We start from the raw sequence: 15,113 nt of genomic DNA on the forward strand, positions 1-15,113 counted from the left end.
GAATGAACTCTAAGAAGAGTTAATATCATTCCTCTTTCGACCTAATGACTCACAACCCCAAGCCTCCACAGAGTGCTGATCAAGGTGACATGGAATCATTAACTCAAGAAAAGGGCTGTTGCTCATAAAATAGCCACTTTGCTATTTGGCTAGTTCAGCTCTACAGAACTTCCACTTGGATCTGTTCAATCTCCTTACCCGACAGTTTTGTGTGTCTCCATAAGGATGGTTCCATTTGGTCCTGGGACGGGCATGGAATTGTACCGAATGCTGACTTGGGACTTGCGCAGGAGGCCCTCTCGGGCTATCTTGAGTCCTTCATAGAACATGGCTAGTAAAAACACTGCCACGAAAGCTCCAGCCATTTCTAAGTAGGAAAGGAAAAGATGGCAGTAATGTCAAACATGCAAAATGCTTAGCTGGTGTGCTCTCCAAGCATGAAAGAAAACGTAGAAAAACTGCTCTTTTTTTTTTTTTTTTTGACGGGGTGGAGGTGGATGGGAATGGGCCTTGCTGCTCAGCTTGCAGAATCTTAGTTCTCTGACCAGGGACTGAACCCAGGCCCTGGGCAGTCAAAGTGCCATTTCCTAATCACTGGACTGCCAGGGAATTCCAAAAAACTGCTACTCTCTACTGTTAATTCCAGAATATGTTATATTGTTACCTCTTCACTCCCATGGGTGGAAGAGACGGACTAAGATGGTGTTAGTGAAAACTATAGTCTCTACTAAAGAATATACTCCTTTTCTGATTAATATAACAAAAAAATAATTGGAACAACAATAACCTTTTGGTCTGGCTGCTTGATGTGATTAAATTAGTTTCACACACAGAGACACACAATGTAAAATACGTGAAAGAGAAATAAAACGCTTATTGTTAAGACTCTGACCTCTCAGTGTAGGGGCATAGGCTCCAGCCTTGACTGGGATCCCACATGCTGTACTGTGCCCTGCCTGCCCTTCTAAAGCATGTGACTCTATTTTTTGAATGGGCATTTCAATTCTGTCTTTCACACTGTGAATTGTTGATAATAATATGCATGTTTTCAAAACTGATTTAACATACTACCTGAATTAAATGCTTCCCTTCTTCCCAAAACAATCGATTTTGTGGGTCCAAAGAGACTGTACTCGATTAATAGTTTTGAAGCTAGGGTTATTTGGTGGTATGTATATATAAAATGCTTCTTATGCCATTCGAACTTGACTGTAGTCTTACGTCTGAGACCAATCAAACAAGGAAACATTCTGGAAAAGGGTGAAAGACAATGGTCTGCAAAAGACTCCGACCTGTATCTAAATTATGTTTCAGAAACTCTAAAACATACACATGTTATTTAAGAGAGGTTTACAGTAGGACCTAATAGTCACTGTGTATCCTTATCTTCCAGGTAGGAAATAGGGAACCAGATGGTTATAATCGCAACCCTCACGACTCAGTAACTCTGGCAGGAAGAGGTGCTGGGTTTCCAGATTCTTTGTCATTGACTCTCATTTGAGTGTCACCTTCAAACACCACCTGATGGCTTACTCACCTCCAGCCGTATTGATCACCAAACTGGAAAACAATAGTTCCACGTTCTTAAAGCCAAAGTAGAAGGTCATAGGCTGCCAGGAAACCAAAACATGTTAGTTAGAAACAATCGAAGTTTCTACATGAGAATCTCAGGTCAAGAAGCTTAGAACACTTGTAAGCAGCAGTTCTGGGTAATAAGAGGCATTCATTGAAGTGGAAAGCTTTCTCCTCATTTTCGTATCACTAATATAGGCACTTCTCTGCATGTACTCTCCTTTGCCCTCACTGTCAACTTCTGTCTTTTTTCTCGTCTACACAAAGCATAAAGAAATTAATCCAGGGTCAATTTTGAAAGGAAGATATACTGAAGAAAGAACCATATTGATTCTGGTATAGCCATGAAATTAACCTGCCACATAATCTTGGGCAAATCACTTGACTTCTCTAGGTCTGCCTTAGTTTTTCCTCATCAGTAAATTGATCTTTAACCTTGAAAAAAAATGCTATCACAAACCAAGACAGTGTATTAAAAAGCAGAGACATCACTTTGCCGACAAAGGTCCATACAGTCAAAGCTATGGTCTTTCCAGTAGTCATGTATGGATGTAAGAGCTGGACCATAAAGAAGGCTGAGCACCAGGCAATTGATGCTTTTGAACTGTAGTATTGGAGAAGACTCTTGAGAGTCCCTTGGACCGCATGGAGGTCAAGCCAGTCAGTCCTAAAGGAAATCAACCCTGAATATTCATTGGAAGGACTGATGCTAAAACTGAAGCTCCAATACTTTGGCTATCTGATGCGAACAGCTGACTCATTGAAAATGACCCTGATGTTGGGAAAGATTGAGGGCAGGAGAAGGGGACACACAGGGTGAGAGGGTTGGATGGCATCACCAACTCAATGGATGTGAGTTTGAGCAAGCTCTGGGAGATAATGAAGGACAGGGAAGCCTGGCGTGCTACAGTCCATGGGGCTGCAAAGAATTGGACACAACCTAGTGACTGAACAACAACGACAAACACGGTCCTCTTGCAGTCCTAAAATCTGATCATTTCTATGACCCAGGGGGTGGGGGAGGGCCCGGGCTGCCTTCGCGTTGGCACTTACCATCATCATCATCATGTGGTCGTGGGAGTGGTCCGATGATGTGGTCGGGTGATGGTGAGGTGGCATGGTGCTGTTGTCTCCACCACTCATATCCATGTTCATCCCCATGTGGTGGGAACGGCCTATTTTCCCAGGAAAAGTTGAGTCAGCAGAAGATTCTTTTAAGAAAAAGAATTATATACAATAATTAAAAACACAAAATCTTGATTTTTTTTAAAAAAATCTTCACAATGTTTCAGCTTGTCTGTTTTTCTCCTTTGGCCACACTGTGTGGCACGTGGAATCTTAGTTCCCTGACCAGGGATGGAACCTGTGTCCCCTGCCCTGGGAGCACAGAGTCCTAGTCTCTGGACTGCCAGGGAATTCCCCAAATCTTGTTTCTTGATAAATACTTAGTCTACGTGGGATTTCAGCCAATAAATATATGCTCCCCTAACATTTTACTCAGAATTATTTTTTAATTATCTACAGACACAGAGAGGAGTAAGTGCACCAACAGGGGATGTCCTCTGGCAGAAGGGATTTGTACATACGGTTTCAGAAACCTCTCTTTTTAAAAAAAATCATTTTTACTGAAGTATAGTTGATTTACAATGTCATGTTAGTTTCTACCATACAATACAATACAAAGTGAATCAGCTATACAATATCAGAAACCAAACTCTTATTCTGAAGAATCAATGCTCTTCTAGATACATTCAATGTATGTTCAAACTTAAATATGAGATAAGGAGAAGAAAAGTAGCTTCTTTGGGTGGCAGGAAATAATTTGTAATAATTTGCATAAAATTGATGCCATGGATGAAATTTAACAGCCTTTCTGATCACAAATGTCAGTAGATAAAAAGCAAGAGTTTTAAGATAATTCACCTAATTGGATGGCCTGTGTTCAGTCAGGATATTACGAATACACTCTCACATAGGGACTACCAGGCTTCAGCTAATTTAAATTAGAAGGAAAGGTCTACTGCTGCCCTAGGCACGCACTGTGTTCAGAATTTGATATACTATCAATATCAGCAGGACATTAGACTGGGGAACATGGGGGGAAAAAAAGGTATAAATTAGATATTCTCTATTAAATTAAGTCTAGACAACTGCACGTTCAGTCTTGTGTCTATGTTTACTACCCCTTAATGGTTTTATTGCAGAAGTCCATCCAAGATGTTATTCAAAGAGCAAAAATTCTGGTAGCTGGGGTGGGGAATGGGAAGGTGAAGAGAGTAGAGGGGGAGGTGGTGGGATTCTCTTTATGTGTCCCTCAATGCCAATTTGTGGAGGAAAGAGTTCTTTAGAAATCCCAAGTAGGTGTTCATGTTCATCAGCCTGTGTGCCTCTTTTATTAATCCAATCAATAAATATTTATCCAGCTTTTGCCAAACTCTGAGCTAAGTGCTAATAATTCAACAGTGAATAAGACAAAGCGCAGGATGGAGAAACAGTAAACAGAACAGTTTCATGTGGTGATTAGCGCTGTGAACGAAAGAGATGGAATATGGCAGGACTACCAAGAGGCTGAAGAGAGGCGCACTTGAGATACAGAAGCACAAATACTCCACCATTTATTTCCCCCTCTTCAACTTCTATCCCATGACTCTATGATAGCAAGCTGAAAAAATAGGTTCCAGCAAAGGAAATGGCAAAGCATCCGTTACAGATAATCAAAATTCAACTATGAATTTAAATAACTTTCATGCCAGATACTGTATTGCTTCATCATGAGAGAACTCGACAAGCTGGTGGTGTTAATACCATTGCCATAAGGGGACCAGATCAGAGGTACAAAGAGACACATAGTAAGATTTTTGTCCACAAAGGTTTATTTATAGTGAATGGTTTAAAAAAAAAAGAATACACACAAAAATAATCAACAAGAGAGAATACACGAATGCTTGTGGTGCGCCTTCTGGCGTCAGCGACTGAGGGACATACAGAGATCAAGCAGACAGACTCCTTCCTCGTGGCACTTCAAGGCTAAAGTTAGAAGGGGAAACGGAACAGTCATAACTGAGTTTGGGGCATAAGATGAAATGTGAAGGACAATTTAAAAAGTAAGAACACAGATAGCATCAGAAACTAATTAAGATTTGTGCCCTTGATTTTTCCTCACGAACTTTTACATATTCTTCCTTTCACTGTGTTTCTTTTGAAGACCCATGGGTCCCTAATTGTCCAGGCATCTCATTGCCAATCAGAGACATCTATTTAATGAAAGTACTTAATCAAATCTCTTCAGATGTATCAGTATTCTATATGTCCAAATCTTAACATCTTTCAAGTTATGCACCTGTTTTGAAGTATCACCTTGTAGGATATATTTCACACTGAAATATACTAGAGAACAGAGCAGGAACCGAATCTATTTCCTTCCACTGTCAATAGACAATTAATTTCTTTTCTTTTAACTTTATTTTTTTGACCTCATCATGTGACTCACAGGATCTTAATTCCCCAACCAGGGATTGAACCCAGGCCTCCAACGGTGGAAGCACTGAATCCTAACTACTGAACAACCAGCAAACTCTCACAATGGATTTCTTGTTTTGTTTTGTTTTTTAAATAATTTAATTTATTTATTTATTTTTGGCTGCGCTGGGGGTTTGTCCCTGTGCAGGCTTTTCTCTAGCTGTGGAGAGAAGGGGCTGTTCTCCAGCGCTGCTGCTCAGGCATCTCATTGTGGAGCACAGGCTCCAGGGCACGTGGGCTTCAGGAGTTGTGGCTCAAGGGCTTCGATGCTCCATGGCCTGTGAGATCTTCCCCGAATCCCCGTCTCCTGCATTAGCAAGTAGACTCTTTACCGCTGAGCTACCAGGAAAGCCCACAGTGGATTTCTTATAGTAGAATCCTAGGTAAAAGTCAGCTTTCTGTTAGCTTCTCTCTTGCAGAGTATTCTAGCTAAGACCACTTTCAAACCCTTTCTGCCTATCCTCTCTCCCGAGGCCACAAAATGACTATCAACACATGTGGATGGTTCATAAAAGCTCTCTTGTCTAGCATAGAAAACTTCTTTGCTCTTTAAGAAAATAGATCAGAAGCGGTCTAGGATTTGGCGAGAGAAAAAAATCAAGTATGAATTTCTATGAAACTTAGTTCATATAAAAATAGGTGAGAAGCTTATTTCTTTGGAAGGCTTTACACTATTCAGTTTCCAAGGAACATTCATGCTCAGCTGCGTACTTGAGGTTGGCTATATGCTAACTTGCTTGTATTGGTTGGAATACTATTAGAATGAATGACACATCCTAAACTGAATAACCTGATGCTGGGAAAGACTGAAGGCAGGAGGAGACGGGGATGACAGAGGACAAATGGTTGGACGGCATCACCGACGATGGACATGAATTTGAGTAAGCTCTGGGAGATGGTGAAGGACAGGGAAGCCTGGTGTGCTGCAGTCCATGGCATCACAAAGAGTCAGACATGACGGAACAACACCACCACTGAATCCCACATAGCTTTGCATTTCCTACCTTCCCCTTTTCCCCATTTAATATGTATGGTGCCGTCTTTATAAAAATAGGTTTCAAAACTTCCTTGGATTCAAGGATCTAATTCCTTCTCAGTCTACTTTTGAGAATCATCAAAAAGAAGCTTCCTCTGTTCCTGCCAACACTTCTCCCAAACACATGCATTGTACAGCTTAGAGGGCCAGAATATTTTTTGCAAAATCTAGCATCTCTAGCAAAATATATATCAATTTATAGACAGAAGATAGGGAACTAGCGAGCAGGTTAAATTCTGATGCCTATTCTGAGTCTTAGCACTGACCTTAAACTTTAAATCTTCTTTTATTTTCCTGGTATTTCACAATGGTGAATGAGAAACAATAGCCCATAGGGACTACGATTAGATCCCACAAAAGACTACACAGAAGTGGTCACACATCTGCCATATGGTCCCTCTCCTCCAGCTCAGTCGGATGTAATCTGGAGCCTCAGATAATTCTTTTGGAGACTGCTACCAGTCTTTCCTGACTTTCATGATAAGGAAGAAAGCTTTTATTCTTAAAATGATTAGGGTCATGTTCTTTTTTAGATTTGTAAAAACATTTAACAAAGGGAACTCTATCTAGTCACTCTTCTGCTTTCTGGAGTCAACAGTTATGATTGATGATACAAGCTTTTGGCAAGCATAGAGGAAATTCAACATCAAAGACAATGCACTACCGTAAACAAGGGTTCCTGCATATGGACTACGTTCATGTGATTAAGCAACAAGTTTAATTGGACTAATCCTGCCTTTTCATGACCTGTATGGAGTCAGCAGATATTCTGAGGAATGACTCTGGGTTTGTTTCAAGTGCCTCTATAGGTGAACTTTGAAATTTTCCTATACATGGCTCAGATGATAAACAATCTGCCTGTAATACAGGAGATCTGGGTTGGAACCCTGGGTTGGGAAGATCCCCTGGAGAAGGAAAAGGCTCCCTACTCCAGTATTCTTGCTTGGAGAATTCCATGGACAAAGGAGCCTGGTGGGCTATAGTCCGTGGAGTCGCAAAGGGTTGGACACGACTGAGTAACTAACACGATCTTTTATGGATCCTGCTGCACTTATGCTGTTTGCAGGAAGTGGCAAAGGAATGTAGCAATAAAGGAGAGACCTTGATATAATGCAGTAACAAAACAGGCCTTGGTGCCTCTCTATAGCCTGACATTTCAGGCCAATATACTGAAGTTGTTTAGAAAAAAAATGTAGTGGTTTCTAGGGAAGGGAAATACAATTTGATGAATATAAATGGGGAAGGCCCTTTCCCTTGATGGCTATGATGTTTCACTCATACTCTAGGCCCTGGCCTCACATTTTTACTCCAACTTGATTGACAGAAATGTGGTCATAACTGTTTGAATATAACCACACCATGCTTCGGATATTTTAACTCTCTTTCCTTGGCCTGTATCCTTCTTGGAGTGCAGTTAATCATAAGGATACTTTAACTAATTTCATTTACAAAGAGTATTAGGCGTGAGTAAATCTTAAGTTTATATACAGGTTCTAGCCAGAACTGGCAAAAATTTTTGACGCCCAGAGTTCTGCCATATCAGTGTATTAAATAACAGTTTAGGAAAATGAGACAGTAGAGGCAGTAAGAAAATAAGTCAGGCCAATAAGAAAAAGGAAATGGTAAAGACCTTAAAATCACAGAGTTCTGCCCAGCTTAAATTTGGCAGGTGATGGGAGGGGATAGGGCACGTGCTATAATTGTAGCTTCCCTGGTGGCTCAGATGGTAAAGCGTCTGTCTACAATGCAGGAGACCTGGGTTTGATCCCTGGGTCGGGAAGATTCCCTGGAGAAGGAAATGGCAACCCACTCCAATACTCTTGCCTGGAAAATCCCATGGATGGAGGAGCTTGGTGCAGGCCACTCACTGTCCATGGGGTCACAAAGAGTCAGGCATGACTGAGCAACTTCACATAAAGACAGAAAGCCAGAGAATAATTTCTAAAACCCCACCACCAACACTGTGTTAGTCGCTCAGTCATGTCTGACTCTTTGCAAACCCTATGGACTAAAGCCCGCCAGGCTCCTCTGTCTATGGGATTCTCTAGGCAAGAATAGTGGAGTGGGTTGCCATGCCCTCCTCCAGGGATCTTCCCAACTCAGGGACTGAACCCAGGTTTCCTGCATTGCAGGCGGATTCTTTACCATCTGAGCCGCCAGGAAAACCCAAGAATAGTGGAGTGGGTTGCCATTTCCTTCTCCAGGGCAACTTTCCCACCCAGGGATTGAACCTGGGTCTCCTGAATTGTAAGCAGAGTCTTTACAATTTAAGCCACCAGGGAAGTCCTTACCACTGAAAAAAAAAAAAAAAAAAAAGTGAAAAGGAAAGAAAACCTAGATTTTATCCTTTAAAAAAATTTCAATAAAACTAAGGCTACCAGGACTTCCCTGGCAGTTCAGTGGTTAAGACTTTAGCTTCCAATGGAGGGGACACAGATGTGATCCCTGGCCAGGAAACTAAGATCCCATATGCTGTGAGGCAGAGTACCAAAAACAAGCAAAACCTAAAGCTACCATTTTCTCTTCTAAGTTTGTGCCTTTGTTGGTAATTCCAAAGTGAGCTCTACTGTAAACAGATAGTGTAGGTGTTACTGAGTCCAAGCTCGGTCTGCTCACTGCTGGACAGGCCAATTAACCAGAAGATTGAGGCAAGGAATACAATTCTATTGGGAAAGCTGGCTGACAAAGATAGTAGACTAATGTCTCAAAATAACCATCTTGTCTGGGTCTGGATGCCAGGTTCCTTATAGGACAGAGACAGGTAGGAGTTGAGGAAGTAAAGACCATTATCTTGCAAATATCTCCTGGAATGGCCATCCTCCAGAGGTGATGTATCAGTCTTTTCTAGCAGAGGTGCAGTCTTCCCCAAGGCAGGTCATTATGTACTATCATAATAAAGGGGCTTCCCTGGTGGCTCAGAGAATCCACCTGTAGTGTAGGAGACCAGGGTTCGATCCCTGGGTCAGGAAGATCCCCTGGAGAAGGGCATGGCAACCCATCCCAATATTCTTGCCTGGAGAATCCCACTGACAGCTACAGTCCTTGGGGTTGCAAAGAGTCGGACACAACCGAGTAACAACATAATAACAAAAGCAACACAAAACAAAAGTTAAAGTCAAGGAAACAGATCCATCGTAGAGACAAAACTGGCTCTTCGCTGCAGCATAGGAGGCCCCTGAGGACAAGAAGCAGGTTTAGCCTTTAGATATAAGAGAAGCCATTTTAGGCCTAAGCCATTTTGCGATCTAAGTCTGGCTACCATGCACACCCTTGAACAAGGTCTCAGTAATAACGATCTTAAGGGAACATAAGAAGTAACAATAGCAAATTTAAGTCTGTTGCAGGATTCCTTGAAAGCACTTTTTGTGGAAAGAAACCAAACTACACTCTACACACTTAAGCGATAGCAGAGTCTATGTGGCTGTACCACTCATGCATCAGACTAATCGGATGCATCAATAGTAACCAGTGGCCAGAGACAAAGGCAAAAACTACTTCAAATGGTTACACTTAAAACTTAACGGGCCTCCATTTATGAGTGGCCAGTTCCCTGGTGGTTCAGGTGGTAAAGAATTGTCCTGCAATACGGGAGACCTGGGTTCAATCCCTGGGTTGGAAAGATCCCCTGGAGGAGGGCATGGCAACCCACTCTAGTGTTATCACCTGGAGAATCCCCATGAACAGAGGCAGGCTACAGTCCTTGGGGTTGCAAATAGTCAGACACAACGGAGCGACTAAGCACACACACAGTGATCTAGGTAAACAAGAAAGGCTACATGGACTGAAAGTTTTTAGAAGAACAAAAGAGCTATGAATTAGTGGCAGTAGATTTTTATACTGAAATTCTTGGCTAAGAATGACCACTCAGGAGCTGCCCTGTGAATCTCATTCTAACTATCTATGGAAAAGACAGAAAGCAAACCCATGATTTGATTCTAATCAGAATAAGACAAGAAAGGCTTTGCTTCCAGGGGATTCAAGGTCACCCCCTTCTATCATAAACTTTATCTTTCTACATCTCCACTCAACAATGGTTAATCTGCTCAGGCTGAGCAAAGGAGATGAGAAGCCTGTTTGTCCTGGAGGAACTGATTACAAGACAAATTATACAGCTATATAATAACAGAGGCTTATCATTTTGAAGAGAAAGCATGCTAAGGACAAACTTAATTTTTAAAATACCCAATGCAGATGATACCACCTTAATGGCAGAAAGTAAAGAGGAACTAGAACCGCTTGATAAATGAAAGGGGAGAGTGAAAAAGCTGGCTTAAAACTCAACATTCAAAGAGCTAAGATCATGGCATCCAGTCCCATCACTTCATGGCAAATATATGGGGAAAAAATGCAAACAGTGGCAGATTTTATTTTCCCAGGCTCCAAAATCACTGCAGATGATGACTGCAGGCACAAAATTAAAAGATGCTTGTTCCTTGGAGGGAAAGCTATGACAAAACTAGACAGCACATTAAAAAGCAGAGACATTACTTTGCCAACAAAGGTCCATATAGCCAAAGCTATGGTTTTTCCAGTGGTCGTGGACAGGTGTGAGAGTTGGACCCTAAAGAAGGCTGAGTGCCAAAGAATTGATGCTTTCGAACTGTGGTATTAGAGAAGACTCTTGAGAGACTCTTGGACAGCAAGGAGATCAAACCAGTCAATCCTATAGGAAATCAACCCTGAATATTCACTGGAAAGACTGATGCTGAAGCAAACCCCAGGAGATAGTGAGGGACAGGGAAGCCTGGCATGCTGCAGTCCACAGGGTCACAAAGATTCGGACACAACTTACTGACTGACTGAACAACAACAAATCCTCACAGTATCTCTTCTTGTTTCAGAGGAACCAAGGCACAGAAAGTGAAAAGTGGAAGTATTAGTCACTTAGTCGTGTCTAACTCTTTGCAACCCCTACGGACTGTAGCCTGCCAGGCTCCTCTGTTCATGGGATTTCCCAGGCAAGAATACTGGAGTGAGCTGCCATTTCCTTCTCCAGGGGAATGGAATCTTCCTGACCCAGGGATCAAACCTGCTTCTCCTCCTGCTTCTCCTGTATTGGCAGACAGACTCTTTACTGCTCAGCCACCAGGGAAGCCCAAGACATGGAAAGTTTAAGCAACCTGTTCAACGTTATTCTAGAAAGTTGTGGAAGTACCCTGGCAAGAACTTATGTATCCTCACTCCTAGGCCAGGGATTATTTTCTGTTAAATCTGCCTTACTATTTATTCAGTGTCAAATTTTGATCATTTTTCCTAATCCAAATAAGTAAGAAGATTCACTCAGGCTGCCTCTGGTTTTCACAATCACTCTCTTACAAACATGGGTTTTTTCTCATGGTACTTCTGCTCTCTGTTCATCCTATGTGATACATCAATGACAAATCAAATCTACCTAAAGCATGGCTCTACTTATCTGTCCCCAGCATTCCACTGCCTACCAACCTCTCCACTGTCTGGTAACCTCCTTGTTCTAAGATCATAGATCTTTAAAATAAAGGCCTCAACCTACCTTTCGGCCTACAGGTACTTTGTGTTTCAGCCGAACAAGTCTAATTAGCCCAGTTTCTACTCTTACCACACTTTGCTGTCTGGTGTCTTCTCTGACATTGTTTCTCTAGTCTGCAAGGCCCATCCTTATAATCTCTAAATGCAACACATCTTCCACCTCTTGCAAGGTCTAGTTCTAAAACCTCAGACCATTCATAGCACAATGTGCCTTTCCTCATGACTCCAACTGAGACTAGGTCTCAAATATCCCCATTTTTTTTGTTTTTGTTTTTTTTTTAATGCTCTTCCAATCTGTCTGTTTTAGTCATCACCTGATAGAACACTGTTGAGAAGATGTAAGAGAAACAGTTGAATGGAGTGTTTCTCCAAGTCCTCATCTTCATCAACTGCAGACATTTAACAAACTCCCCTTGGATGCTTAGCCTCCTGACTCAGCTAAGGAGAGAAGTCTGGCTTCAACAAGCAGACCTAGAAAGAGATGAACGAGCCATCTCTCCATCTATCGGCAGATCACCTCAAAATAAAACCTAGTGCCCTGCCTCTCAATTTGTGGGTCACAGAAACCTCACTAAGAATTGGAAGGGCTTTAGGACTTCCACGGTGGTCCAGCAGTTAAGACTCCATGCTTCCCCTGCTCCACTGTAGGGGACATGGGTTCAACCCCCGGTTGGAGAACTAAGATCCTTGTGCCACACAGCATGCCCCTCCCCACAAAAAGAAAAAAAAACCTGGAAGGCTTTTAGAAGTCATCAGATACAGCTATTCAGTAACAACCAAATTCTGTAACAACTGTTTTAGTACCCCTCAGGATGTTTCCATTCCAGAAATATAAGGATGCAAACACTCTTTCCAGCCAAACCAAGCACAGGAGGTGTTTCAGAGGAGCTGCATTTTGCTGTTTTTTGGTGATGGTGTTGATAATAGAACCAGTAGTTCCAGTGAAACCAGTATCCAGATACTATTTGCATGTATTTCTCAAACCGTGATTTGCATTTTAGGTTTTACTCCCACGAACTAATCTATCTGCAAAGAAACACAGAAGTATCTTTCTTCACCTCACCCTGCTCATCATTTATTTTATGTCCACTACCTGGCATTTGGGGCTTCCCAGATAACTCAGTTGGTAAAGAATCCACCTGCAACACAGGAGACCCCGGTTCGATTCCTGGGTTGGAAAGAAACGCTAGAGAAGGGATAGGCTACCCACTCCAGTATTCCTGGGCTTCCCTTGTGGTTCAGCTGGTAAAGAATCCACCTGCAATGCGGAGACCTGGGTTCAGTCTCTGGGTTGGGAAGATCCCTTGGAGAAGGGAAAGGCTACCCACTCCAGTATTCTGGCCTGGAGAATCCCATAGACGATACAGTCCATGGGGACCCAAAGAGTCAGACACAACTGAGTGGCTTTCACTTTCACTGGCATTTACTTATGTCTCTGTTACCAATCTAATCCTCTTCACATTCAGATATTCCAGTGAAAGTCATCCATTCACTCTTCCTGAATAAATTTAGTACTTTGATAGCTGTACGCTTTTTTGGCTCAGCAGTCCCCGTCCCATCTTCTGAATATGTGAAAATCCTATCGTTAATTATTCAACATTTACAGTACACTTAAAATGTGTCAGAAGTAAGTGAAGTGAAGTAAAAATCGCTTATGACTCTTTGTACCCTATGGACTATACAGCCCATGGAATTCTCCAGGCCAGAATACTGGAGTGGGTATCCTTTCCCTTCTCCAAGGGATCTTCCCAACCCAGGGATCAAACTCTGGCCTCCCGCACTGCAGGTGGATTCTTTACAGATAGTCCATGGGGACCACAAGCGAAGCCAGAGGTAGGATAAAGTTAAAATATCTATGAGGTTTTCCTTGAATTCCTGACAGAAGAAATTGCTTTTTATTGGATATCGCTAGCAGTGTTCTCTTATGGAACATTTGACTTACAGTTCTTAAAATACAAGATAAAAAACACCATATACACACAGCAAAGTTCTTAGAGGGCAAGTTACTAATTCATACCTCCTTACTGCACCTGGAAGAACACTGGACAAAATATTCATTCACTCAAAATGTATTTAATTCTTATAAAACCCATGTAGGTTTTATATCTACTTACAAGGATCCAGGTGCAAAAGACAAGATTCTTCCTTTTGCAAAACTTACTCTAGAGGAGGAAACTCAAATATGTAAATAAGTAAATGTGTTTAAGTATATAGTTGGAAATACACATGGTACTGTGGTAGGAACAGTAAGCTAACTTAGACGAAGCAGGGGTAGGCAGAAGCGAGAACAGAGAAGCCCTCTTAAGGTAACATTCAGGCAGACTGAAAATTACTGGAGATGGGTAGATGGGCAGAGAATAGCACCCCTGAGGCAAGAAAAGAATCAAGGTCATTCAAGGTCCGTATGAATAGAACATAGTGAGTACAAGGAAGAGAAGCCTGTGAGGCTGAAGACAGGAAAAAGGGGTACAGTGAAGAAGGCCTTACAGGTCATTTAGAGCAGACTAAACTTTACTCCAAGGGCAGCTGGAAGCTATTTAGGGTAATAAGCTAGGGAGGGATGTGACCAGATTTATATTTTAATAGAATACTTTGCTGTGTAGAATAACTGGCCTTTAGTTGTTCTTACCTAATAATATTTTCTGCTCTAGCTTCCTGTGAGGCGTTCACAGATGGAAAATAACAAATTCCTTACAGAGCCATGGGCCATAATCCTTTAATTTCCCCAAATCCAAAAAGACATCTGTTAAAACTTCCAAAGGATTAGACGAACCTTCTAATTTCTGGCTTATTTAATGGTTTGAGGGGCAAAAACTGAAGAATACTCTACAAGGACGACCTTGGGTTGTAAGAGCAGGTCCACTTCTGTAGGAGGGAGTTAAGCTTACAGAATATTGTTAACAGCATGAGTCAGGTAAGATTCAAATCTTGGCTCTGCTACTTTCTCTCTGAGTAGCTTGGTGACATTTCCTATAAAAGTCTCATGAGTCTTTCGATAGGCAGTCGGTACTATGCAGAGCCTGTTAAAGGGGCTGCATTCAGATTTCAATAGCATTTGGGTAACTTACTCAGATTTGGTAGGTTCTCAGTAAGGTGAAAAATATGACGAAGGTAGACTAAGCTCCCTGGACAGCACGTGCCTAGTGGAGTTATTGGGTTATACAATCTATACTAAACATGGAAATCTTCAGCCATGATATTTGACAAATCCCACTTTTCACTCCACAAGACACTAGCAATAAATCCAGAATTTATGTGACTCCAGTTTTTAATGCTAAGGGCAGTGGAGAATATACTAGACTGAGTTCAAGACCTGGATTTCTGCTTCATCCAACTCCATCACTCTGTATTCTTTGGAAGTAAAACGCCAATGTCAGTTTCTCAATTTTGATCTCAGCGACATTTGGGGCTGAACAATTCTTTTTGAGCTGTCCTGTGCACAGTAGGAAGTTTAAGTATTCCAAGCCTTTACTAAGTGACA

General features: G+C 41.8%; 1 protein-coding gene across 1 annotated transcript in view; it reads right to left on the minus strand.

The window, feature by feature from the left end:
* Nucleotides 1–15,113, minus strand: part of SLC31A1 (solute carrier family 31 member 1) — a 35,281-nt gene that overhangs the window by 4,202 nt on the left and 15,966 nt on the right. The window contains exons 2-4 of the mRNA XM_069575408.1: nucleotides 2,626–2,783; nucleotides 1,538–1,610; nucleotides 199–367 (exon numbers count right to left, since the gene is read on the minus strand). Of these exons, the coding sequence (XP_069431509.1) occupies nucleotides 199–367; nucleotides 1,538–1,610; nucleotides 2,626–2,733 (350 nt within the window). The 5' untranslated portion in view covers nucleotides 2,734–2,783. The remainder of the gene's footprint in view (nucleotides 1–198; nucleotides 368–1,537; nucleotides 1,611–2,625; nucleotides 2,784–15,113) is intronic.

This window comes from Ovis canadensis, chromosome 2, assembly GCF_042477335.2.
Source record: "Ovis canadensis isolate MfBH-ARS-UI-01 breed Bighorn chromosome 2, ARS-UI_OviCan_v2, whole genome shotgun sequence".
NCBI classification, from domain to species: domain Eukaryota; kingdom Metazoa; phylum Chordata; class Mammalia; order Artiodactyla; family Bovidae; genus Ovis; species Ovis canadensis.